Here is a 26,376-nt window from a genome sequence, read left to right as displayed (position 1 = left end):
TAGAGTGACCATCCCATAAAAGATGACAAAATAAAGCTAAATGTCAGGTTACATATGCTGTTTTGTAATTTTGTTCGATAGTTGCTCATTATTGGTCATTATTTATCTAGAAAACTGTTGAATGGTGTAATTGAAACTCTGTAAGAGTATAGCTATTTTAAGTGTGTAATTTAACTAATACAACAAAATCGAAGTTTAAAGTTTGTCTCTTTGATCGATACAGTAGAACAATATATCTGCTCAATCTTACAGCTTTAACTTAAAAGAACATATAGTTATTTTATTTACCGCTCGACGACTTTTTTGAGTTTTCTATGTGTTTGAACCACTTAGAAAGGCGATTGAGACACTCTTAATCATAGAAAGGTTGGAAACACATGGTTCTTTGAGTTTCTTATTATATAACAAGAACATTCACAAAATCTCGATATCGGGAGAGATAAACCACAGAGGGAAAAGGTGGAGAAGCGAAGCTCTAGAATTCATGATGAGTATATGAAAAATTCCAAGTGTTGGCATTACACAATGTATATTTGCACTGTCAAAAGCTCAACTAATCTGAATGTTTCACTTAATAATATCAATATATATGATCATCATCCATATAGTATATTGTCACCTGGAAGGTCATCTTACTAATTTGAAAAAACCGAAACAGTACAAGATGTCACTGGGACACATCGCGAGAAACTGCGTGGTGTAACAACATATCATTGAACCGATCTTTGAACGTCTCTGGCAGTCGTTGTAGTAGCACAGCAATCTGGTATACAGTCAGAAACATCTCCAATTATTATCAGTTTAGTCGTAAAGCAACCACATTGTTCTTGTCATTATATACTAATATCTGATGTAATAATCTACATAATTATACAGCTGCAAGAATCAGCCTCCTCGTCACCGGAGTCGCTCACGTCACTGTACAACAGACAACAGAAAGACCGAAATAAATGACAAATCTAAAAGCAATGAAATTCGCAATCCACAACACCATTCATCATGTTCAAAATAGACTTCATCTACTTGAAAACTTTAGTCTAAGAACACAACCAATTATGTCAGAAAGCATCACCAAAAATGAAGTACAAACCATCCAAGCCACTTCAAGTAGATGCTAAAGAAACATATGCAAGCTCCAATGCAGAGATAAGAGAAGTTTGTAGACGTGACGATTAATTTTCTTTTTTGAGCTTAACAATTATTGAGGTGGGGATTGAATCATCAACTCTTGAGAGGATAATTAGTGCCCTTTCAACTAAGCTATGCTTGGAATAGCATTTTCCTAACAATCAAGTGTCATCAATGAACTAGAAAAAGCCAAAATAAGAGATCAGCTCTATTCATGATGAGGCAGCATATTACAAAACCGGATTTCTAGAAGAAGACTGTGAAAAGAGTTAAACTCAAGTTCCAAAGTTCCAAATCCAGAGTGTCAGTTCCCAAATATGGAAACTTACAGCTTCTTCAACATCTCGAGTTCAAATATAAACCGCGACTCAGAGTCCCAGATTCTAATGCTCTAAACGTAAAAAAAGAGAACAAGAACAGTGAACCCATCTTCCCTAAACAACAAAAAAACATGCCCAAAAAAACCATCAAAATGCAACCAAAAAGGGAAAAAAAGACTGTTTAGCTACCTTGGTTGAAACTCCAAAATCTCTGCTAGGTTATTACCATTACTATCATTCCACCGAACTTTCATCCTCGGCTTATTCAATTTCCTCGACATTCCACCGCGGCGCGGCGGCAATAGGGCATTCGATTCACTGTATTCTTCGCCGTTACTGTGATCCCCAACTTCTCCGGCAGCTGCAGAGTCCATAGTCTTCTCTTTACAGCCATTAACATCCTTAGAATCGCCATCCATAGTTCAAAACTCTCGCTAACTACAAATCCAATCGAAAATTTACCCTATCAACTACACCAAAAATCGGACCCAGATTTGGGATTTCTGAATCGACTCATCTCAGAAATCCACTTCATCTGAACCCCAATGAAAAAGAAAATGAAATTTTTTTTCGGGAAACTCCGATTTCGCAACTGGGTCAACGCTCGCGGGTTCAAAAATTTATGAACCCAACAACCCCATAAAAAAAAAAAAAAAAAAACCCTTATCGGAAAGTAAAACCCCCGATCTAAAATTCCAAGCAAACAAAGCTATGAACAACAACAAAAAAAGGGATTAGAATAGATAGATTCCGAAGACAGTGACAGAAACTCAAGTCCACACCAAAACCCAAATCAAAAAGATCTTCAAAATTAAAAAATAAAAAAGTGGGGATTTCATACTATAACATAACGGAACGAAATTCTAACTCAAAAATAAAAATTGTGAATTTTGCTATGAAGTGATGCGTTGTACAGATCGCGCAAAAACAAATAAAATAAAAAGCAATTAAAAGAAAGAAAGAGAGACGAAGGCGTTTACTTTGTTGTGATTGGCCAATAGTGATATCGAATAATGGTGTGGAATCGGACGGCTAAAATTGGATAGAATTAAGAATGGATGAGACATATGCGGGTCCCGATGGCGGGTGTTCGTTAAATTCGTTGCTCATAAACTGTCGGTTATCACATCTGTATACATTATATACATTAATGTTATTTTAATATTAATTCATGTCGTCAGTATTGTTTGTTTTTTGGACCATAATTACTTATTTAGTACTTTCCAATTAAATTATTGGGTTCTTAGTAATCCCATTAATTGCCAAATTCCCATTTTTATCATCATATACAACAACATATGAATGAATATGTTGGAGGATGACTATGTCAATCTTATGGTCATTTTTGTAATTTAATTAGTTGTTTTCCTTTTTATTTTTATATTTACACTACTTATGTTAGGTGGGAGAATTAGTATATTTATATAAAATATGATAAGACGTGGTGAATTAACCAATTCAACTATCGATAACATATTTTTTATGTAATTATAAATAATTAAGATGTTTTAGGTCAAAGAGGTAGCTTATCTAAATCTATATTTATAGTTATTTGAATGAGTTTTTATGTATTCGAGTTTATTAGATTTATCTGAGTATAAAATGGAATACATATCTAGATGTTTACGTAGTAAAGAATTTAGATATTGTATTTATATTTACTTTTTTGCAATTTTTTTTTCCTTTAGAAATTCAAGATCTTTGCAATTTCTTTTATAGGCAAAGTCAAACACACTTTGATGCTCGAGTCAGTCTTAAATTTGTGAGTAACTTGACAATTGAAATAATATTGGGTTTTAGACATATCTTCGACTATGTTTTTTTAGTCATTTATATAAGATACTAATGTGTATAGGACACTTGAGCTCATAATTGTCCTTTTAATTTTTGAAATCAATGAGTTAGTATTTGCTTGATAGTTACACCGTCACCACTTGAGGTGGTGCTTATTGCTTAAGTGTATCAATCACTCAATTTCTCAATAGATCCTTCTCATGGTTCCTCTCAAGCTCCATCAGGCTCCCTTCTGGGTTCTCTAAGCTCTTTCACGAGGCTTCTACGCTGTTCCAAGACTCTCCCGCTCTAAGCTACCACTAAACTCTTTCAAGGTTTTCTAAGCTAATATTAAACTCTTGATGGGTCTTCCAAAGCAACCTCTAAGTCCTACACGAATCATCTAAGCTATCATTAGGCTCTCCTGAGGGTTCTTTGAGCTACCTCTAAGCTCCTCACAAGCTCATTTCAGTTCCTACTAAACTCTTTTATGGGTTCTTTGAGTTCCTTCAAGTCCTCTAAACTCACTTTAGGCTCTCTCCACGAGTTCTCTTAAACTCCTTTTAAGCTTTTTCATGGGTTTTCTTAAGCTTCTTCACATAGTCTATAAATTTTGTCTAGCGTTTCATGTTTTCTCTAAACTACCTTTAGGCTATGTCCTTTTATAATAATACTATGCTCCTTTTTCTTTTACAATGTATTTCATTTAACAAACTTTTTCTATGATTATTGAAGTTGTTGTCCCCCAAAATGTTTGGGCATCTCTTATATTTCTCTGCCTTTGATTTTTTTTTTTCTCCCTTAATTAAAAATTAAATTCTCTTTTTAATATTAACTTTTGTTTTAGCACTCTATTTCTCTCTCTTAATTTTTGTTTTCATAATTTTCCCCCTTTACCACCCTTTAATATTCTTTTCTTTCAAATCTCCACTCCCTAGTTGTTTGATGACTCACCTTTAAGTAAATCAAATTTTATTTTGTAATTATGGAATCAAATATTAAACTAATCTCAATATTACACTAAAAATACTTAATTCTGGAGTTGCACTCAAATATGTGATCTCTAACTATTCTAAATCACCTTTTAACTCTATGATAATCATAATCAATTTTAAGTGTAAAGATTTGTGAACATTCAAATAATTTTATTTTATGAAATTTAAATTACCTATAAATCAAATAATTATTGACAAAGTTACTGTGTAATAGAATTGCTCCCATACGTGTTAAAATCAATCTTAAAAAAAAAAAAGAATAGCACAAAACACTTCTGAACTATTACACCTCTTAACTTTCAAGTTTATTATAATTATACATCTCTAAAGTTTTAATTTGATCAAACTATATTCCATAAGTTTGTTTAACGGTACGTAATCTACTTCTTTGTAGTTTGTCGAAAATTTACATTTATGAGATATATAAACACAAAATTAAAATTGAACCAAAATGTAAAAAATATTGAAATTTTTAAATAAATATTAAATTTTGATAAAACATTTAAAATCAAGATTAAAATTTTACATTTATCTTTTACAAATATGTTTTAGATCTTTTTTTTAAACTAGAGGGTCATTAGGTAGAGAATTTAAGGTTCAAAAAGAAATTTTAGAATGGAAGAGTAAATTTGAAAACCTCTAGTTATAAAATAATTAAATAAAATATTTTGAAAGATAGAAAATTTTAACAAATTCTTTTAACTCCATCAAACAAAACTAAAACAAATTATATAGTTCTATTTCGAAAATTTTAATAAATTAATTATTATTACTAAGTGTAAATATTTTGTCAAATACTCTATTTTTTACCATTTATTTTAAAAGTTAAAACTAATGTACGGATGAAATTAAAAGTTTAGGATGTAATTAAAATAAATAACAAAGTTAAGGAGTGTGATAAATTCACGAGTATTTTGTATAATTTTTCTTTCTTTTTTTTATTAAGTTTACCAATTTATAAGATGTATGGGTGTGATTCTACGGACAATAATTTTGTCAAGAATTATTTGTCTAGTAAAGTTGATTTTCATAAAATTTATTCTAATGTTCTGATCATCATTCTTAGAGTAATTTTGATATAGTCAAAAGGAATTTAGATCAAGATTTGATGCATATTAAAGAACAAATATATCGACATGTTTGTGAAAGGGATGGGTTCAACATCACTGTTAAGAAGCATTTGAAACCAATGATTTAAGTATTGATGTCAACATATGAATATCAAAGTTTTAATAGCAAATTACAAGAGTGATCTAATTAAGAGTTTAACTATAGGGGTGATTTTTTCTTATTTGAAAGAAGAAAAGAAAAAAACTTTCTGCAAAAACCTAGGCTTGAAATCCAGAGGAAGCGCACAAATCCAAAAAGAAGGTTAAACCACCGACCCAGTTCTAATGGAAGTAATCAATTATTGCATCCTCCTTTTATATAGCCTCTCATCCAGAAGGGAACTTAAAAAGATTGTTGCTTTCATGGAATTTCCGAACTTACGTCTATCAAAACGATTGCATGAGATTGAAGCAAAACCCACTTAAAACTCGAAATAGGGCTCGCGGATTAGCGGCAAAATCAACTTCAATCAGCGCCACCAAACAAAGGGTTCTTCAGGAAGTGGAGAACATCAAATGGGTAATTCTTATAATTGCTTTATAGATAAGTCACTGACAAAAAGAGATATGGTAATGGTCTAATGGGTAGGTTGCGTCCATTGTTACCAAACTTTGAGTGGATGTGGAGCTTAGAATTTACTCATAATGTCATTATCTCAAGCAAAAAGGACGGGGGAAGGTGTACACTGCATATGTATTGGAGTCATTTCTTCTCATGTAGTATGAAAACAAAGAACGTAGAGAAGGCTGTTTGTTCTTGTGAGGATGGCATGCTTTCAAAGAGCTTCACCAGCTTTGAAGGAGATCCTCCTTAAACTGTACAGGTGAGAAACAAGTTCACGTGTACGTAAACTGATGAGCATCAGTATATGCTGAAATTCTTTGAACTCCATGGGTTCGTTGAGGGAGAAATTGAGTTTTGTTGAGACTTTAAATAGGTTTTAGTCGTTAGGCATTAAATTGTATATGTTGTGTTGGAAAATAGATCTTTTGAAGGTTTTTGTTGGGTATGATTGCAGTTTGGAAAAACCCACTGAAATTGAGCATCACTTGCATGAATATGGTTCTGTTCAGTACCATATCCAGGTACAGCCATTGTCATTCACCTGGGATTATGCCTGTTGAACATTTGAAATAATGTCCTGATGGCTTGCTGATTGTTTGGTAGTCTTCCGTACCGGATCCGCAGCACATTTACTTGTCAATTGCCACTCCATTGTTGTCGCAAGGGGTTCTTTTATCTGATGGGCTCTCACCCTACACTGTTGAGATGGTAAAACAAATCTTCTCTCATGCTGTTGAGATCATTGAACCTGCAAAAGAAGGATACGAACTTACTCTAAGAATCGACTCTGCAAAAATTTTGCATGGGGAAGGTAGTTTCATACTTGAACAGCTTCATTAGATAGAAAACTAGTTGATGGAAAAGGTTAGTGTCAATGCTACATAGTTTCAGAAATAAAAGATAAATTTTTTACTACTTGACGATCTCCGGAAGATTGTGCTTAGGCTTATACTTGTCCTGCTATCCCGAGAGTCCTGATAACTATAGTATCAAATTGAAATGTGGGCCTTCTCATAAGTCATAACGTTGATTGCTTGATGTGGATCTACATTTTGCAGAGTCAGAAAAGATCATTACAGACATTGCTGCTGTTCAAGCAGTGATCATAAGTTCTCAGCTGAAAGAAGTATTGAGAAATGTTAATTCACCGACTCTATTTCAAGGAATCTCTAGACCCATCAAACTTGTATATCATCCAAGGGAACCATTCTTTGTCGTCAAGCAGGCAAGTCAGAATTATTTTGTTCCCTTTAATCTGAAACTCTGAAATCCACAGTGGGAGTATTTGACTCAATTGAGTGTGTCCGTTCTTTGTGAAGCCCTTCTTGTGCAAACAATACTAGCAGACTGAGAAAACAGAGAAACATGATTGGGGCTATTTCAAATTTTGACATAGTAGTTCCACTCTCAATTCATCTTGTACACTTTCATATCTCATAGTAGACAAATTTCTTGCATTCAGCCTCAAAAGATCCTCATAATCTACCCAATTCGTTTCAAGGAAGATACAGATGTGATCATTGCAACAGCTTTCTTTCGGGTATGTTGCTGACTATGTAATGCTGGGATCTGTTTTTATTATTTTGATGGCTGTATGATTTTATTTTGGATAATACAATTTCTGTAGTCGAAATAGGAACTTATGGATGTGGGAAGCTCTGAAAAATGGTCAGAAGCGCCTCCCTGCGGTTGGTCACCCATACCCCCTCCAGAACTGAGAGGCGAACCTTTAGAAGAATTGAGCACCAATGGAGGATTTGTCACCTTTGGTATATATATTTCTATAAATATGTGTGTTATATACAAGTAAAGAATCCAATATTGGTCTTATTATAGTAAAAGATCTCTTGTATTAACCAACGGAAGTAGCTGTCACTTAGTTCAACTTGATATTTGTATCACTAAACTTTGACACTCTACTCCTCTCAAACTCATAATGTGTCAACAGATATTTCTCTGCACCATGTCGAAGGGAAAAGACTTGACAATACAGTGTGGAGTTTGCTGAACTTTAATGCATATGTTAAGTACCATGTAAAGGTATCCTGTTTGTCTATCTAAAACATGTCTTCTTTGACAATTCCCCCCCCCCCCCCCCCCAGAAGACACTGTTTTGTATCATCTTTGGTAAACTTTCCATACAGACAACCAGAGGTTTTATCCAGAGAAGGATGAGGAAGCGGTTAGAAGGGCTTGTTGAGGTAATTTCAACTCTCCAAATATAAGTGATATTTGAAAGAAGATATTTTTCTAAAACAAAGAAAATAATGTGGTTTCTATGTCATATGATTAAGTTTATTTTCCCAAATGTCTAGATCCTACATCAGAAATCTTCAGATGTTGCTGTACTCAACAAGGGTCAAGGTACTGTGCTCTTGACAAATATAGAAATGGGAATACCATTGTCTTCTCATTTTCGTGTTGGTTTTTTCTGTTTGTTGATTGAATATCATCCATTAGTTGTTGCTCCCATCCCCCCACCCATCACTGTTGAAGTCTACTGATCTTTATTTTGATTGATCCCAACCAGATTTTACTCTAATCTTGAATTGAGTGTGTTTTGAAAGGATTATAATATCCGTAAAGTCAAACAAGCTTTGCAGCATATGGAAAAAGAAGAATTACCTTACTTTGGTGAGTCGTGATCTAACCAACTATTTATCTCATGTCTTCCATGATCTATATTTCTGATGCAGGCATTAAGTATATGAAGAAATTGGTAGCTAGTACTAAACACATCAAACAGAAATGCCGTAGTTTGAGTAGGAAGATCAAGAGAATCAGGTTTCGAATTAAAATCCCCGGATTTGCACGGTTTCGCCAAAGATGGCTGAAGTTCCCAAAGTTTTCTTCTTCAATTCAATACACCAGATTAAAATGCAGTGATTGAATTTAAAATATTGCAACAAGATGAAATATTTAAATCTCAAGGACATCAATAGAATAACTTTGGAAATAAGGTATATTGTTGCTGAATACGAGAAATACAGATTATGGGAGAGGAGTTCTTTTACCATGACCACAAGATTAGTACTTTTATTTCTACTTGCAAGGTGGCTTAGAGCTTAGCATCCATTAGAACAAAAAAAGAAGTTCCACTTAATTGTTGCCATTGTCAATTATCAATTATCATGAAGAGCCTATGTTTAAGATTGCTATTACTCATAATTTGATTGTAATTTTCATTTATGTGTTGAGTTGTTAAGTCAGTTCCAAAATTTATTGTTTCAGATCAACTCAAGAATGCAAGTTATACTTGAATAAGCAACTTAAAAAAACAGGAAAAGGTTTCTGCTTTGTACTTCTCATCAAAGAATACGGTAGCACAAATAAAATTCGAAAGATGCTACATTCCATCACTCAATAATTAAGTTAATAAAAGAAACAAAATTAAAACTCTCTTCTATAAGTTGTTTGGTATTTGTACATGGGTCTATAACATTGGATTTCATCATTGTCCAATTTAAAACACCAACATTTCATTCTATTCTTCATATACAGGAGCTACCCATTTCATCCCAGCCACCTAATAATATATCCATTCCAACGAATGAAAATTTGAACTTATGAACTTGTAAGCACACATACAGTCCTATGAACTAAAGTGTACATTTTTCTTTTGTATTGTTACGAAAGTGTCACATACGACTAGATTTTAAAATGTATCTGGATGGTTCTATAAAAAATTTGTAAATATAACCTCGGAAATAACATTTATTAAGAGGCTAGGAATATGCCGTCTGTAATGAAATGGGTTGATAAAATGTAGACAGATGGAAGCAATCAGGAAAAAGGGCCAATTGAAGTCTAGATTCTGATAATTTTCCAAACCAATAGGGACCATATGTACGTCTAAACCAAAAATCCAAGCCACCAATTTGTGTGGATCAAAAAATGACTCCTCAACTCTCTCTCTCTCTCTCTCAACTCCATCCAATCTCTCACACAACTCCACAAAAATATCCCTTTTTCACAGATCATACAAAACCCATCATCAATGTTTCCATTTCAAGTTTCAGCATGCTGGTAAAAACCCTTCAGCCATCATTGAAGATACTTAGAAGAATTGCTCTTTGATCTTCCACCCTTTTTCATGGCAACTTCAATTTCTGCAACTGGACTACATAAACCTCTTTCCTCCTCCTTCCATGGAGGTTGGGGGACTTCAGTTTGTGGTGACAACAGCATTGTGCTGATCAAGTCAGTCCCGGACGTGGTTCGAGTTGCAAAGCCGGTAAGATTCCGGCCAATGATGAAGAATATTAATGAAGGGAAAGGTATATTTGCACCTGTTGTTGTTCTTGCTCGAAATATTATTGGAAAGAAACGTTTCAATCAGTTGAGAGGCAAGGCCATTGCCCTGCACTCGCAGGTAATTAGTTAGCCTCCTTCACTTGAATTGTCCTAATGTCCTTTATAGGTTTAGTGAGAAAGTTGTGTTGAAATTTTTCCTTTTGGACAGATAATTACTGAGTTCTGCAAATCTATAGGAGCTGATGCAAAGCAAAGGCAAGGATTGATTAGGTTAGCTAAGAAGAACGGGGAAAAATTAGGATTCCTTGCTTGATCTGATCTGATATGATCATGTTTCTGTGATCACGGTGGATGCATTAAATTATTGATAGATTTGTCCGAGCTTCCACAAATGTATGGTATGGTCATTTGTTAATCAAGGAGAAGGAGAAATTTGTTCTCTTTACCTTCTGCTGTCTTTTTGCTTTCATATTCTTCTGTTTGGCAGCAAAATTTTCATCCTTGTACACAACTTGATAGGCCATCTTTACTAAAGGATGATGATTGAAGACCTAAACAGTCCATCACATCAATATTATGAAGTCTCCAGTGCCTTTTTTTCTTTAAAAAGAGATGCAGCTTCTCTAGAATTGAGGATTTAGAAATCTGTTAAAAATCCATGTTCAAGCAGAGTTTACAATTTGGAAAAAACCTTAGACCAAGTTGCCATACACAATGCTGTTATATACTGTGATTTTTTAATCATTTCTATCGGTTCTTTCTTATCCAAATTCCGCTTGGTAACCGTTTGGTTTTTTAAATCAGGCTTCCTACAAATTTTCCTTGTTTTATTGTCCATTTCTCATCAATGTTTTTGAAAAACAAGTCAAAATTTGAAAACTGACCAAAGTAGTTTTTAAAAACTTTTTCTTGTTTTTAGAATTGGAATTCTACTAAGAATTGAGTGTTTCTTTGGGGAAAAAAATGTGAAAAGCATGGTACAAAATTTAGTAGAAAAGAAACATAAATTTCATAAACTAAAAACTAAAAAGAAAATCGTGCCAAGTAGAACTTAGAGTGAAGACTGCACTCTCAGCCAGTTGAGCTTGTTCGAGGTTTGTTAGCCAGTTCCAAAGTGTGAGTAAGGGTTTGATTTTGAAACTTTCCAATTTCCAGTTTGTTTGGGAGTTGAACCACTCTCTACATCTGATTTAGTAATGGTTCTCTCTTCTGGCTTTCATTCTATGGGTAGAGGTTTGGTTGCTTGTTCTTTCCATTTCACTCCCCATGGGACTTGGTCTCCTTAAACTTTTTTTTTTCCTTTTCATATATGAAAGAAAAGTTTGTTTCTTGTTAAAAAGAAAAACTAGAAGCCTTCAAACAGAGTTTAGATATGTTCAGGAGTTCATATATCTTCCTCTTGAAGATTGTCTGAAACCTCAACGCAAAAGGTTCAACACTATTGTAAATCCCTTGAACAGTCCTTATGCATTCAAAATTCCATTTTCTGTAGGGTAAAATTTAATTTCTGCTAGTTGTAGTGGAATTTGATAGGAGATTTCTGACTTTTCTTTTTAACTTTTGGTCGAAAATATATATCTTAATCAATGTATAATTCAAATATTCGAAATGAAGGAAATGCCCACCTCTCATCTAAATCATCACTGAAAAGGTCCAACATGGTTTAAAACCAAACAATATCAAAACAAAATACACCATCAACTTATTCATCACATCACTCGCATCAAATCTCTACTCATTCCTCCCCCTTCCTCTTTCTCTGTAGATCAAAAAATACAATCCCTTCCTCACCATGATTCATGGGAGTGAAAAATATCCAAAAGCAAGACAAAATTCAATAGCTTAATGTACATAATACATTGGATTTGGAAGCTTGAATGTCCTTCTTCCACTCGGACTTCCTTGAATACTGCTATATTGATCTCCCACAATCCCCCAAATATGATACCCTCCATTCACCAATCTCCTTCTTACATCTGCCTTGTATTGCTCCACTCCCTTGTTTTCATCTTCAGGGCTCCTACGAATCAATCAAACAGACAAACAAACTCATCACTTACTCACAAAAAAGCCCCAGAGATGATTCTGATTTACGGACAGTGAATCTGACTTACCTTAAGATGAGATTGGTCCATCCATGGTAACCCACTTGAACAAGATTCTCAATGGTGGCTGATCTCAGTCCTTCTCTTCTTGCTGATATCAAGATGATGTCCACTCCTTTTGCTTTCAACAAATTGAAAAGCCTCAATGTGTGCCCCAAAATTGGTGCACTCGCCTTGCTCATCCATGCCTCCAAGTCCGTCAGGTTCAATTTCTTACCACTATCATAATTCCATTCCAATCAATCAGAATTCGGAACAGATTCTACAAACTATTAAACAGAACCACATAAAGGGTATGTATTGTGAAAAATTACAAACAGCTTCTATGAACCCATAAACACCTCCTTGTGTTCTTCAGCATCAATCGAAACACAAACCCAAATAAAGGGTATGCATAGTATAGTGAAAATCAAAACAGATTCTACTGGCAATATTAAATAACCATGGAGGAGTTTAATCCCAGAACTGTGAGAAAACTATATCGTTTTTTTATAAAGATCATGAGCTCTTCATCCTTCCAATGTGGGATTTTCAATGGAAAATCAATTTGAAACACAACCAAATAAGAGGTATGATGGTATAGTAGAAATTGAACAGGTTCTACAGACAATATTAGGTAATCATAGAGTTCCATCCTATAACTAATTCAGAAGTATATCATGTATTTCATATAGATTATGGGATCTCCATCTTTCGGACGTGGAATCTTCATTGGGCAATCGATTCAAAACACTGAACTACAAAGGGTATGTATAGTATAGTGAAAATCATAAACAGAATCTCTAGACAATCAATTCAAAACACAAAACCAAGTAAAGGGTATGATGAAAAGAAGAAAAGAAAGATACCCATATTGATTTTTCTTGTAATAAGGCACCGTGGAAATAAGGGTATCATCGATATCAAAAATCCAAGCATCAGTGCCATCGCCCTTAAGATCACATCCCTTAGAAAGATACACAACACATTCTTCAATCGTCCTCTCGGAATCGACTTTGTATTGAGTGGAAGTAACATATTTGCCAATGTAGCTAACACATTCCTCAGGCACCACCCGAAAGAATCGAATGTTATGAAGCTCAACGTTCAATCTCCAGCTTTCACAGTAGTTCTTGAGGCTGATTTTGACGCCAGATTTGGACCGCTGGGACAGAATGTTCCAGTCTGAAGCTGATGCAGTGATCAAGAGGGAAATAAAAATGGATAATAAGAATTTTGCCATTCTGTCCTAGATTGTGAAATGGAAGTGGAATATAGAAGCGTTTAAGTAGGAAGATTGGGAAAGATCATAAGGGGATAGAGTCAATTATTTGAGCGAAATAAGATCACATGGACCCTGAATGTAAGGAGTAGTGTGACACCACAACCGGAATTTTCTATTTCTAAACTCACCACAAAATTATGCATATTTTTACATTTGCAAGTGTTACAAACCAACTCTCATTTGAAATTAATCCCATATTCAACTACTAGGTCAACGTTGCCAAAATAAATTCACACGAATTTAAGTCTTTTAGTGACACATCAATGATTTAGTGCATGTTTGCAATAAGTTTGAAATGATTTAATATCATGATTGAAAATTGCTGTCTCCAAATATGTCGTTGGCCTCACAAATTTAGTTTGTAATTTCAATTTTGTAACAATTCAATATTAACGAAATATAGTAACAAAATGGATTGAAAGTTAAGAAATTTATCACGCTGAAGGATACATATTGAGTGACAATGACTTGATTTTCCTTGATAATATGATTTTAACCTATAACCCTTTAATTCTTCATTTTAATTAATCTCCATATTTTCAATTAAGATAATCAAATAACTTGAAGTTGGCGGCAAAATCGCATGTGAGACAGGTCAGTGTTGAAGCATCAAATTCAACATAGACTAAGCATGAAATATCACGATCAACAAACGTAATGACAGGCATTATCCAGCCTAAAGTAAGATTAAATCACAGATTAATAAGAATGTTTCTACATCTCCAATCCGTTCTTCCTAAACGCAATCTCTACAAGCTCTTATGTTTCAATCATCAAAACTCTCTTCAAAGATGACTTATTAGATCAAACGTTCTTATCCTGAAATTTTTTATTAACCAATTCAAAATCTTATTAAGTCTAAAACCCCATTTCAACGGTATCAACCCTAAACGTGCAAAGCAACTTTGAGCAAGCCAAATTGAACAATAGTCTCTAATTGAAAACACACTTTCCAATCAGGATTAATATGTCTAATATATAATTGACCCAAGAAGATTTCTAACGAGGAACGTGGTAAGCTTAAGAACGATAATATGAATGTAGAGACCAAATGGAACAGATGTGAGCTAGAAATTTTACACACATCTGTAACGATGGACTACGTCGATTTTCCAGACTTGTAACTGTATCAAACCATTATAATTAAGAAATGATACATGACTAAGTCTGGGAGCACCACATTCCTCATGAAACCCATTTTGCTGTCAAATTAACCTAGACCCAACATTATGCAACATACCATAAGAAAAGAGAGTGACTATCCATATAGGAATGTCCCAACCTTGACAGAGATGATATTCGAAGCTACCATCTGGGAAAGGGGTAAGGTTGGCCTGCAATCTAGCTGGTTATGGGAGGTGAAGAGGAACAAAATATAGAAAATCCTATACACCACATCACCAGCGATTAGCAATTAGAGCAAAACAATGGGAATAGAGTAAGAAAAGGAGAAGGAAGAAGGTGAACGGGTGACGAAGAGAAACTAGGGTTTTACCTGATGGAGTGTTTCCGCCCGATGACGAGCATTAGGGTTTTGGCTTTATTTATATGCAATTAGAGAGGAGATGATGGACGGACGTGGGCTTTAAAGCCCAAAATCTATTAGGGCCCAATATGCGGCTGGATAATTTTGGGCCTAATTGTAATGAGTCGACTATATTATTGATCCAAAATCTCCTAAGCTTAATCACAAATTTCTCATTTTCCCTTTTATCAATAAAAATAATAATAGTGATAAATTAATGAAATTAAAAACTTGCCTTTTCATTTAAAATTATTTTTTATTCCTTATTTATTAAGAATGTGGTTCAAAATTTTAAACCTTTTATAACAAAAAGAAAAAATCAATTCCACTAACAAACATACTATAATGCATCGTATATTGACGATGACACAGTGTTTTAGTTATGGTCACAGACTAAGGAAAAACAATTTATTATTTGAAATGAGTATAGAAAAACATATATACAAAAGGGGTATTAAGATAGATGGTTTAGATTGCAAATTACATATAGGTTTTGAGAGTATTGACCCAAAGCCCCCACCAAATACTAAAAAAACATAAATTTAGTACAATGTAACATAAAGGATTACATAACATAATAAATTGATATTAAGTAAAAAGAAAAAAAAGATATAAAATGGGTCAAACGAATCTAATGCCAAAAACAAACAAAAAAAACACTTGTTGAAATATAGTATGGGTTAATGGTTAGGTGTTAGGACCTTAGTTCGGCCCCATAACACTAGGGGAGTCGGGAGATATGTTGTTGGAATATGAATGTAACACTAGGAGTCGGAAGGTCTTGTTAAACTTAAATAAATAAATGAACCTATAACTATAAGTTCTGTTAAAATACGTATTTGGACTTACTTTCTAAAGGGCATAAAAATTCCAAATAACTTTTCCATATTTTATTATTTTATTATTACACAAATAGCCTTTACAAAACTATAATATCAAAAAATAAAAACAAAAGGGTCCTCAACGATAAATGTTGAAGACACGTAATTGGATGTCAACTTCAAAACCAAAAAGTCAAAAGACATTAACCCAATTCCTCTTCAAACATGTCCCACCAGCTGAAATGGAGACGCACAAACTTATCTAACATTTGACACCAAAGTTTAGAACTTTTCCAATCCATAACTTTCTAAGCGAAGAGTTTCAGAAGATGAAAAATTAACATTAAATCAAATTGCATCAACTGCACTGAATTATTTCTCTATTTATGTTTTATGGGCTTCGTCGAGATGAAAAGGTTGTAAGGGTCAAAAATGGAACAAGCTATGGAGGTTTTTCTTCTTTGTTTAAACAATATTACAAATCAGTTATAAACTTCTAATTTTCATGTGTAAAAGCTCAAACTTGCCTAATGCTTTATGCTATGAAAAGTAAAAAAAAAAAAAAAAAAAAAAAAGGTCAACTATTACATCAAACTTACTTTCCTTGATCTTGCTAGCTATTTTAACTCCTGTACATTTCGAGGCTTGAGACCGGGACTTCTTGAATGGACGATTGCCACTGCAATCGAGAAACATTGCAGAGACGATAGTTTTGGTTGAAAATGAACAAAGTACAAGCCGTCGCGGATGTTCACCATCCTCAATGTTGGAGGACCATTCTCATAACCCTGAAACATATCAACAATTGCATTTTCATCATGAATCTAGCTAAATGCAGTTTCCATGCTCCGAGAAGCAACATGTCGCATGACTCCGAAAAGCAAAAAACATAAGGAGAGAAGGTGTGTGTAAATACCTTAGCATGTATGTTAAATGCCCTGCACTCTTGCATGTCTGCTTGGCGTAAAGTATCATCGTTGACCGATTGGCCTTCAAGTATTGTTAGAGGACATCCAATGTCCCAACCACCACAATCACATACTCCACCCGATTTCCACCGCTCCTTGAGGGTGGAAGGACCTCCATTCCTTGTTCTAGGCCCGCCATGGAGACCAGCAGGGATGAGAATGTCCATGCTCGTCGAACATTTTCCACTGTTTCGTACACAACAATCAGCCTGCACTGAAGTATCCAGTGAATTGTTTCTTTGTTTGGCCTTGGCCTGTTTGAGAAACTTTAAACCCCAACCTCCAACCCTACTGCCACGATCTTCTGGGAGATGGTCTCTCACAACAATGGCAGCCAATTCAAGATTGGGGGGAAGATCACGAGCACAAACTAAGTCATCAGAGCTGTTTAGTTTATCTGAGTTCGGTTCCCAAGGACAAGAATCCTTCATGGCACCAGATCTATTCAAATTGAGTGTGCTTCTTTGTTTAGATGAGTTACTTGTCCTAAACACTTCAGCCACCTTCCTTGGAAATACCTTATTCTTCTTGAGGACGGTGTTTGAAGGATTAATCTCTAAGTCAGAATTTTCAATACCACCAAACAATACAAATTCAGTATCTGCAATTTTCGAATTATTCGGACAGACGCCATAAGAAGTTGACACCGTCATCTTGCCAACAATACAGGGTCTGCTATTTCTAACCTCGTGATCCTTTAGACCGCTCTTTGCAGAACAGAACAAATAAACATAGTCCAAAGCGTTATTATTTGCAGATGTGACCTTCGATGAGCTAGCCACATAGACTTCCTTCTCATCGTCTACAGAGAAGATGAAATAAGGATTTCCATCCTTCCATGTAAACTGAAGCATACCTTGACAAAGTAATGTGGAGGCTGAGCCCGAAGAAGACTGATCAGAACATAAAGAATTTCTGCTGGGTGTGGAGAAAAACCTCTCGTTTGCTGCATCAGATTCATCTTGATGGCTTTCCGGTTTTGCATTGTTTAGATTCTTCAATGAAGATATTTCCACACCACCAGGAGAATCCATCAAATTGCTGCCAGTGAAGCCTTTGATGTCATTCAAGTCCATTCTTATCAAGTTTGAAGTTTCTTCTGTGATACCGAGTTGATGCAATAAAGGACTCTTCAATATGTTGATCATGCTCTTGCTTCCCATAATTGAACCAACAAACCACATTTTGTTTGAGCTTACGACTGTATTGCCATCCTCGCTTGCTGAAGGGCACGTGATAATGAACCTTTCCATATGACCCATCCCTCTCGTTCGCAATTTATCAACACTCAAGCTTTCAGTCAAAGCACTCGTCTTCACAGAGCTAAGGCTTATAGATTCGTTACAACGTGCAGCCTTCGATGCACTAGTCTGAATCAGTTCCAAACATCGTCGAATATATTTCTCATCTATAGTCACCATACACTTCGGAACCTGATAGTCTAACCCTATATTACAGTTAAAAGCTGAATCATGCACATAGCTTCTACTGATTCGGCTTTGCTTCAACTTCAAATACAACGCATGAGGCAGCATTAACTTCTTATTCAACCCTCTTGATATTGAGTACTTTGACAGACCCAAATCACCATTTTCTAAATTCTCCTCGTCTTTGTTTCTATCACAGAAAGAACCGATTTTACTTCGTAGATCTTTCCAAGCATCAACAGATGTTTGCTCCATATCCTATCTCCAGTAAATTAAGGATCATGAATGACTGAAAAATCTTTCTACTTCACAACCAGGCTAGATTCAAGAGAAAAACCGCCTACTGACCTTTTTCTCTGTCCATATCACATGGTTCTTTAAGACCTGTACACAATGATTCAAAGTATTCTCGTAAGACCATAAATCGTGGATCGAATCTGAAAAAGAAGAGCATTACACAACAATTTCAAAAACAACAACAGCAACGGCAACTTAAATCTAGGAACTAAAAATGAGATGTGGTATTGAGTTTTGGACTGTGACTAACATAACATGTAAGGAAACGGAACTTTCATCCTCTCTCTCGTCCTCCATAGTCAATCATTTAAAGTCTGTCTTGGATTGACTGCTAAATTTTGAAGCTGGAGTGAACCTGCTCTGAATCTCCTAAATCAGAAACTTACTCAGAGGGATTGAACTATGAAAGAAGAAATGCGATCCAGAATCAAGAGATTGAGAAACACACGAAGAATCAATGGAAAACATCTCCATCAAACTAAAGAATGGCTTCCGATTGTTTTACAGAAGGTGAAGAAAACTCAATCTAATCAAACAAAGAAGAAGGGAAAATAGGGCAAAAGATAGAGTGAACAGTCTTTCTATAACCCCAGAAAGGAAATCAGAGCTTTAAAGGCTAAAACATGATTAAGAGAGAAACCCACAACTCATAAACCAAAACACAAAGTTTTTACAGAAAGTAAGCTCAATAAACAAGTACAAAACAAAAGATGAAATGATGAAAAGGAAAAGAGAAGTATAATAATAACAACAAACAATAACGATAACAATAATAATAAACAAAGCAAAGAACAGCTTTTCTCAACTTGCCTCAAGAATTGGATCCAAGGAGAAGCAAAAGATGAGTCCAGTCAAAGAAGCAGAGAAAAACAGAGAGACCCACAAGATAGGAAGCACCAAAAATCTTCTCAGAAATCCTCTAAGCCTTGAAGTTTGAGCATATATTCGATGCAGGAAAGAAAGAAAGAAAGAAAGAAAGAAAGAAAGAAAAAAAACACTAGAAAGGCGAATGCCTTAGTGGAGGGGGGGAATAAATATATTTCTTTTTTAAAAATAAAAACAGAACGGAACAGAACCAGGTTCGCACATGGAAAAGCAAGATAAGCTTTATGGCCCCCTATAACCAAAACGGCCGACGATGATAATGCGTGGCTGCAAACTGCAAAACCCCTTTTTCTTTTTTCTTAATGGAGAAATGGGGGAGTAAATGTGAGTCAATGAACAGAAATAGCGGTGTTTGAAGGTCCCACAGCCATGGCCGAAAAGGCAGAGAAATGTTTTAATTTTCAGAGACGACCCAGTTTGAGAAACTACACAAAAATTTGAGGGGTTGAAGAGAGGGAGATGATGACGAAAAGAAATGGAGAAATGGGGGTTAGTGAGCTGGTGCGCATATAAGTCCACTATGGAAATGGAGCCCACTACGCGTATTGTTCTTTGGGAGCAGAGGATTTTAGAAAGAACAGTTCCCTTTTAAGGTGGAAAGTGGGAAATTGGGATTTCCGATTTTGATGATCCATCAATTTCTTTCACTCCTAACAAAACAATCCTTTCTTCTACGTATTTATTTATTTTGTTCGTCCAATTTGTTTCATATTCATACGGATTGAATTAGGGTTTTCATTTTTTTTTTTCTTGCTTTGTTAAATTAATTTAAAATAAAGTCTCTAAATTTTTTAAATATGGTTTTCATCAATCAAAATTGAATTCCAGCTCAACTTGAATTAAAAAACTATTTTCTAGTTTTAAAATTATGCTGTTCATGACAGTAGATTACAAATTTATAAATTGAGAATAAATATAAAAATAAATAGTGAATTCAATCAATATAATGTAAACCATTATGGTGTTAGTTTCATTTGTTTAGTTAAATACTATTTTCATAAGAGACCCTATATTCCTATAACTTTGTATGGTCAACTAATAAGTCACATATTAGAAATTACAATTAGCTAAAAAAGACTATCCCTACAATCAACTAAACAAAAATAAATAGACAATTGGCAAACTTTATATATAATTAAATAGAATGGAATTGAATTTTTTTTTTAAGATGTTAATAGTCAAATTAGGCAAATTGAAAAACGATGTTTATTCTTTATTGAATGTAGTAGAACACTGTTTTCCCCATGTGATGTTATCTTTTTCTCTAACCATTCTCACACGGAACAAAAAGTTTGATGACATATGTTCTTAGAAAAGGACAAAATGGTAATTAAATAATTTAAATCGTAATTAACGGCTATAAGTTTTCGTATTTGTTTTTATTTTATCATTTATTTATTTTTAATGAGTTTTTTTATCAAAAAAAACTTGACAAACTATTTATCAAACTGTATTTTCCACAATTTTCTCATTTTTTTAATGATTGAACTATCATTTTATCTGTAATATTTCTAAAGGGTTTTTTTTTTTCTAATAATAATAGTAAATAATCGAACTTTACTATGTTTTACTTTTCATTTTTGCATGATCGTAAACATTTGCTGAAATTTAAACTATCAAAATAAGTATTTTCAAGATGAAAATTTCACTATTTATCGTTATTATAATAACCAATTCAACAATCTAAACATCGTTTTTTGAAATTATACAGGTTAAATATTTAGAACTAAACGTATCTATTCCTACCGATTTTATATTATTAGCTATTTAGTATGAAATTTTGATTTGGATTGTACCAAAAAAAGAAATAGTGTTGGGCATGTGAAAGAGAGAGAGAACAAGCAGTCAACAACCAACATGCCTATCTATCTATCCACGTCACCTTTTCCATGTCCTAATTCATACTTATATAATGTAAAATTGATAGTTACATTTAAGATAAGTTTCACTTATGCTCAAAGTCAATGAAATTTTCCTTTTTTGCCTTTTTGACTTTAGAAGCTGTTCTAAATATATCTTGGAGGGTGAAATTTTTGTTTGTCTAAACAAAATCGATAAATAGTAGTAGTCCGACACGACAACTAATTGGTACAAAATTATAAAATGATGGAAAAAATATCATCATTGTCGTTCATTTAATTTAAAATTTTATTTAATCTCCGTATATAAATTTAAAATATTTACAATTTGGTATTTCAATTGGGTCATTTTTAAATATAATAAAATAAACTAAAATATTTGCAAATTATAGTAAAATTACGATGTTACTAATGTTATAAATTGATAATCTTATATCACTATCTATCAATGTCAGTGATATAAGACTATTAATATCTATTATTAATAAAATATGAAATTTTACTATATGTTGTAAATATTTTATCAAAATATACATATTTTTACCGACTGTATTTATGAATGATTTTACATACTGACTCAGAAGTAGATGAAATAGATGTATAGTAAAATAGTTCGAGTGTTGGACCAGACAAATCAATAATGTGGACTTGTAAGATGTGAAATTAAAAAATAAAAATATAAATGTTATGCAATTATTAAGCATAATAACTATCCAGAGACATCCATTTAGGTTTTAAGATCCACATCTACTTTGTCTTTTATCTAAAATGATAAATTAGACACAGCCCATTTAAATTCATTTATAAACCAATAATTTAAAATATATCATTTGAACTTTAGCTTTATTTTTAAAAAATAATTTTTAATTTACATATTTACATATTTAAAAATGTAATGTCTATAATTTAGTCAAACTACACGTAGTTGACGTTACCACATTATTGAAAAATAATAATAACAACAATAAATTGAGTTGATGATTAAAAATAATAATAATAATAAACTGATAATTTGATTTAAAAATATTGTGTGTGTTTTTATTTGAAGGACATATAAAACGCAATATTCTATGTTTATTTTTTATGGGGTCCAAATTTGAAATTTAAGAAATCAAAATTCCTTCCTATTAATTATTATATATATATATATATAGAACGATTCTGCTGAGCTGTAAAAGAAGAAAAATTCAAAGTGTGAAACTATTAAAATAATTTCTCACAGAAGACAGAACATTCCTCCATTTTTTTAATTTCGAAAATAGTTTAATCTTTATTTTTCAAATTTAAATTACATGTTTTAATATATATATATATATATATATATATATATATATATATATATATATATTTTTTTTTTTTTTATGTAAGAATATATGTTTTACTAATGATTATTAGATTTTAAAAGGGCACGAAGCGTTTGACGACGAGCGGCGACCTCGAGCTTACGTTGCCATCAACCGCCCAATTGAAAATAAATAAAAGATTAAAATTTTATTGGGTCAAATTAACAATATTAATTTAAGAAATAAAGGGAAATTATGTTTTTGTTTTCATTTTTTAATTTAGTCCGTTAAATTTGAGAATATATATATTTGTGGGTTCTCCTATTGTTGTTTAATATATATCCATTTCCTAATAAAAAATCACTATAGTACACTAATCTTTCAATTTTCTTATTATTGTTTTAAATAAATTGTTATTATTGAAGGAATTTTTAAAAGTTTTGATTTTTTCATTTACGATAATTTTATCTTAATCGTATGATATTTTGAATTAAAAAATTATGTTTTTGAAAACAGTAGCAAGAAAATGATAAATTTTTAGTTTATATTTTATGATTTTAAAGAAGGAAAAAATAATTTAAAAATATAGAGAGGAAATAGATAAGTTAAGTCTATTTTTCAAAATTGTAGCACTAAATAGATAATTTATTCAAAAGAAATAGTATTTATAAAAAGAAAAAGAAGTTTTATTATGTCGTAAAACTATTTGAGTATTCATTTCTTGAATGGATAAAACTTGTATAGTTCAACAAATTAAATAAAGTAAGCAAATTTCAAATTTGAACTGTTTCTCTTCAAATGAAGCTTTAATAATCATAATTGATTGAATTGTATTTGTTTTTAACCATACTATTTCCTATGCATTCACTCAATAAATTGTTGGTTTCCAAATCAAATAATATTTTTAACAATATAGTGTAAAGATTTTTTTTTTTTTTAAATAACTATTATCTTCCAATCTTGATGTATCTTTCCTCGTTCCTCAACCCTCTCTTCTTGTCAGTCTAGTGGTTGCAACAAAAAATCGCTATAGTTGACGAGGAGCAAATTGGCGTCGATGGTGTAGATGCGCGCACGGGTTTTTGTTCGTAATCACAGGTTGACTGCTGGCCCCGGAGGATAGCGTGGCTCAATGACTGAAGGATCGATCGCCGAAGTTAAAAGAAGAAAGACCTGCACATGTAAACCCGCAGCGGAGGGTTGGTCGGAGGAGACCACGATAGAGGGGTGGTGGGTGTCCGATGGTGAAGAAGAAGATGGAGAAGATAAGAGAGAGAATCGAGGAGGCGAGCGTGAAAGGTTAATTTTTCAATCATTTGATAAGTTCGCATATTAGAGTCCAAAAAATTTACATTAAGTTAGGTTCATTTAAGCATTTTAGATCAAACCCTATGTCTAAAAGACCTAACTACAAACAATTATCTCAAATGAAATTGTTCTTCAAATCTACTAGAAAAATCAATATATCTTATTTAAAACAATAAACCATCAAATTACATCGTCCAAATTTTAGTTATAGCTAGTCATATACAATAATCATAGTCTATAAGAACACATTATCAGATACAATAGTATTTGAAAAAGGTATAAGCCGACCTTGTTAGGGATTTATCGTAAAAAAATAAAGAAACAAATAACTAAGTTTGGTATTTGGACACACATTTATGGAATGCATTTATACGACTTTATTATATGTGTTTGTATTGACGCATAAAATAAAACTTATTGTAGGGTTTTATTGAAACTACTGAATTAATGTGTATATTGAGGAGCCACATTTTTTGGTAGACCTTTCCAATAATTTTTTGTATTTAACATCACATGTTTTTTATTGGTTAGGCTTTAGCTACTGATTTTTATTACGTATATATTGTTTGTCGTACACGAGAAGTTGTATCGTTTCGTTTCGTTTCTTATAGTTTACTAACACGTGATACAAAATTTTTGAATGGTTTTAGTTAATAGTACCTGACATGCATTACTTTTTTATTTTACAAAGTTTAATGTTGCATTGATTGAGAAATTGTTATAGATAAAATTTTAGAAACAAATAAACAAAGACTAATAACTGTAGCAAACAAGTTTTACTTTTTCTCCAATAAATTTTAGGAAATTTATTTTAAATAGTAAAACTTATAACAATATATACAAATACAACAAAATAATTTTGTTATATATTTTCTAAATTCTTGAGTTCGTTTTACTATATTTAAAAAAAAAAATTAAATCTTAGATTAAATTACAAATATATTATAAAAAGTATGTTTACTTAATATTCCTTCAAACTTTATAAATGTATAACAAGGTTTCGAATTTCCTATAATAGATTTGTGTATTCAATGTTTAAAAATTTAATCGATGAATTAAATTTAAATTTAAAATTTATATCGAATGATTATAAGGTCAAATTACTCTTCTCTTAGACTTAAAAAGTCATAAACTATATATATGAAAAAAAATGTTAAAACAAAAATGAATGTAAACCCACCATACCAATTACCCTAAACTCATTTTAGCTATTGTAGAGGATTAAATGTTAATTATTTCTTTAACGGTAATAAATGTTAGTTTTAATTTATAATAACTATTTAAAAGATTAAACTATTCAATTTTTCTCTTTTGGTTGATATAATAATTATCCCATGACTTGAGCTTATAGGGTACCCTTTCTTTTAGTAATGAACACTAATGTCTTTTCAAATAATCACATGATTTATTTTCTAGCAACGCAATCAAGCTTTCTTTAGACAACAATAATGATTCGGTTTAATTGCATCAACCAAAAAAACTAACTTAGTGTTTAAACTATTTATTTATTTATTTATTTCTATATATACCGGTGATCGAAATTCGAAATTAAATCTAGTTTATTTACTTTAATTAAAAAAATCAATTTTAATATTTATTACATTCATATTTTTCTTAATTACGCTAAGTGTTTATCAGAAGATCGTCTCCTAAAGATTAAAAACACGTTTTTTTTAATATGTATGTTTAGTTAATACATCTACCGTAGTCAAAAAAAAATATTATGAATACAAATAGTCAATCTTTATTGATTATTTTGTCTTTATGTATTTTAATTAATTGTTACACTTAAATTTTAAAAAAAAAAAAAAAAAAGGCTAAATTTACGTTTCATGTGTTTGTAAGTTTTCAATTTTAAATCACTACTTAGTTGCTTTGTAGACTTTGAACAATAAAAAAATGATTCCTACTAAAAAGTTTTCAATCAAATCTCCATCTTTTTATTTGTGGTTTCATTGACAAATTATTAGATCTCCCAAATGACAATGCAAAGATGGGACCTCCCCCCCCCCCCCCCCCCCCTTTCCTTTTCATTTTCTCTAATTCATTTTACATGTAATAAGCATGTCCTTTTCTTTGTTTAATAAACAAATTAACGAAAATAATGATAAATTCAAGTTTCATTTTTTAGGTTATAATTGACTTTCGATCGAAATGATAAATATGACAACAATTAAATAAGAAAATTAGATCGAGACGAGTCGAGCCAGTCTCAGCTTCTAGATCGAGGTGCCTACCTACCCCAATGGGCTAAATCTAAATTTTGATCCCAACTGAGGAGCCCAATTTGTATATGTTACATGGTTCGTACATCCTTACCAATTTTATAAATAATTATTAAATGTGTAACAATATGTTAAGCAAATTGGAAATACAACAAATATTCTGATGGACTCCTATTATTAATAGACTTTGCTATATTTTTTAATTTTTTAAAATGTTGTTATACACTTAATTATTTTAAGTATATTATTCGTCACTGTTAATCAA

At 32.5% G+C, this 26,376-nt stretch overlaps 5 protein-coding genes across 9 annotated transcripts; 2 read left to right on the top strand and 3 right to left on the bottom strand.

Moving 5' to 3' along the window:
• Positions 1-460: 460 nt before the first annotated feature.
• On the bottom strand, positions 461-2,356 carry LOC103483558 (uncharacterized). 2 transcript variants are annotated; one of them, XM_008440253.3, is made up of 3 exons: positions 1,638-2,353; positions 875-918; positions 461-763 (listed from the first exon to the last, which is right to left on the bottom strand). In XM_008440253.3, exons 1-3 carry the CDS (start codon positions 1,865-1,867, stop codon positions 711-713), a joined length of 327 nt encoding a protein of 108 aa, XP_008438475.1. In that variant the 5' UTR covers positions 1,868-2,353; the 3' UTR covers positions 461-710. The 2 variants fall into 2 exon arrangements, with proteins under 2 accessions (XP_008438475.1, XP_008438474.1); XM_008440252.3 differs by lacking the exon at positions 875-918 and having other exon boundaries at positions 1,638-2,356.
• Positions 2,357-5,471: 3,115 nt separating this feature from the next.
• Positions 5,472-9,126, top strand: LOC103483557 (actin-related protein 2/3 complex subunit 2B). Its single transcript, XM_008440251.3, has 10 exons — positions 5,472-6,149; positions 6,345-6,411; positions 6,494-6,701; positions 6,949-7,115; positions 7,353-7,430; positions 7,527-7,659; positions 7,839-7,930; positions 8,035-8,091; positions 8,206-8,254; positions 8,587-9,126. Exons 1-10 carry the CDS (start codon positions 6,091-6,093, stop codon positions 8,778-8,780), a joined length of 1,104 nt encoding a protein of 367 aa, XP_008438473.1. The 5' UTR covers positions 5,472-6,090; the 3' UTR covers positions 8,781-9,126.
• Positions 9,127-9,704: 578 nt separating this feature from the next.
• LOC103483556 (protein PROTON GRADIENT REGULATION 5, chloroplastic-like) lies at positions 9,705-10,753 on the top strand. Its single transcript, XM_008440250.3, has 2 exons — positions 9,705-10,262; positions 10,353-10,753. Exons 1-2 carry the CDS (start codon positions 9,984-9,986, stop codon positions 10,455-10,457), a joined length of 384 nt encoding a protein of 127 aa, XP_008438472.1. The 5' UTR covers positions 9,705-9,983; the 3' UTR covers positions 10,458-10,753.
• Positions 10,754-11,746: 993 nt separating this feature from the next.
• On the bottom strand, positions 11,747-15,023 carry LOC103483555 (acid phosphatase 1-like). Its single transcript, XM_017043415.2, has 4 exons — positions 15,009-15,023; positions 13,098-14,898; positions 12,259-12,468; positions 11,747-12,164 (listed from the first exon to the last, which is right to left on the bottom strand). The coding sequence occupies exons 2-4, from the start codon at positions 13,469-13,471 to the stop codon at positions 11,987-11,989; spliced, it is 762 nt and encodes a 253-aa protein (XP_016898904.1). The 5' UTR covers positions 13,472-14,898; positions 15,009-15,023; the 3' UTR covers positions 11,747-11,986.
• A 1,156-nt stretch (positions 15,024-16,179) lies between these two features.
• On the bottom strand, positions 16,180-19,978 carry LOC103483554 (uncharacterized). Of its 4 annotated transcripts, none has more exons than XM_051086043.1 (4): positions 19,362-19,948; positions 18,603-18,638; positions 16,776-18,512; positions 16,180-16,647 (listed from the first exon to the last, which is right to left on the bottom strand). In XM_051086043.1, the coding sequence occupies exons 3-4, from the start codon at positions 18,507-18,509 to the stop codon at positions 16,477-16,479; spliced, it is 1,905 nt and encodes a 634-aa protein (XP_050942000.1). In that variant the 5' UTR covers positions 18,510-18,512; positions 18,603-18,638; positions 19,362-19,948; the 3' UTR covers positions 16,180-16,476. The 4 variants fall into 4 exon arrangements, with proteins under 4 accessions (XP_050942000.1, XP_050941998.1, XP_050941999.1 ...); XM_051086041.1 differs by lacking the exon at positions 19,362-19,948 and adding an exon at positions 18,802-19,214 and having other exon boundaries at positions 18,603-18,691; XM_051086042.1 differs by having other exon boundaries at positions 16,776-18,638; positions 19,362-19,978.
• Between the last annotated feature and the right edge of the window lie 6,398 nt (positions 19,979-26,376).

This window comes from Cucumis melo, chromosome 6 (genome assembly GCF_025177605.1).
Source record: "Cucumis melo cultivar AY chromosome 6, USDA_Cmelo_AY_1.0, whole genome shotgun sequence".
NCBI lineage: Eukaryota > Viridiplantae > Streptophyta > Magnoliopsida > Cucurbitales > Cucurbitaceae > Cucumis > Cucumis melo.
This window is presented reverse-complemented; position numbering and strand designations above follow the sequence as displayed.

Coding starts and splice junctions, on each gene's coding strand:
- LOC103483558 (XM_008440252.3), bottom strand. CDS start 1,867: ATGGATGGCGATTCTAAGGATGTTAATGGCTGTAAAGAGAAGACTATG. Junction 764..1,637: donor ATTTTGGAGTTTCAACCAAG/GTAGCTAAACAG, acceptor ACTGTATACCAG/ATTGCTGTGCTACTACAACG.
- LOC103483557 (XM_008440251.3), top strand. CDS start 6,091: ATGGCATGCTTTCAAAGAGCTTCACCAGCTTTGAAGGAGATCCTCCTT. Junction 7,116..7,352: donor CATTCTTTGTCGTCAAGCAG/GCAAGTCAGAAT, acceptor TCTTGCATTCAG/CCTCAAAAGATCCTCATAAT. Junction 7,931..8,034: donor ATGTTAAGTACCATGTAAAG/GTATCCTGTTTG, acceptor CTTTCCATACAG/ACAACCAGAGGTTTTATCCA.
- LOC103483556 (XM_008440250.3), top strand. CDS start 9,984: ATGGCAACTTCAATTTCTGCAACTGGACTACATAAACCTCTTTCCTCC. Junction 10,263..10,352: donor CCATTGCCCTGCACTCGCAG/GTAATTAGTTAG, acceptor CCTTTTGGACAG/ATAATTACTGAGTTCTGCAA.
- LOC103483555 (XM_017043415.2), bottom strand. CDS start 13,471: ATGGCAAAATTCTTATTATCCATTTTTATTTCCCTCTTGATCACTGCA. Junction 12,469..13,097: donor TACAAGAAAAATCAATATGG/GTATCTTTCTTT, acceptor GAATTATGATAG/TGGTAAGAAATTGAACCTGA. Junction 12,165..12,258: donor TGGACCAATCTCATCTTAAG/GTAAGTCAGATT, acceptor ATTGATTCGTAG/GAGCCCTGAAGATGAAAACA.
- LOC103483554 (XM_051086041.1), bottom strand. CDS start 18,829: ATGAAAGTTCCGTTTCCTTACATGTTAT. Junction 18,692..18,801: donor TCCGTTTCCTTACATGTTAT/GTTAGTCACAGT, acceptor CTTCTTTTTCAG/ATTCGATCCACGATTTATGG. Junction 16,648..16,775: donor CATTTAACATACATGCTAAG/GTATTTACACAC, acceptor GATATGTTTCAG/GGTTATGAGAATGGTCCTCC.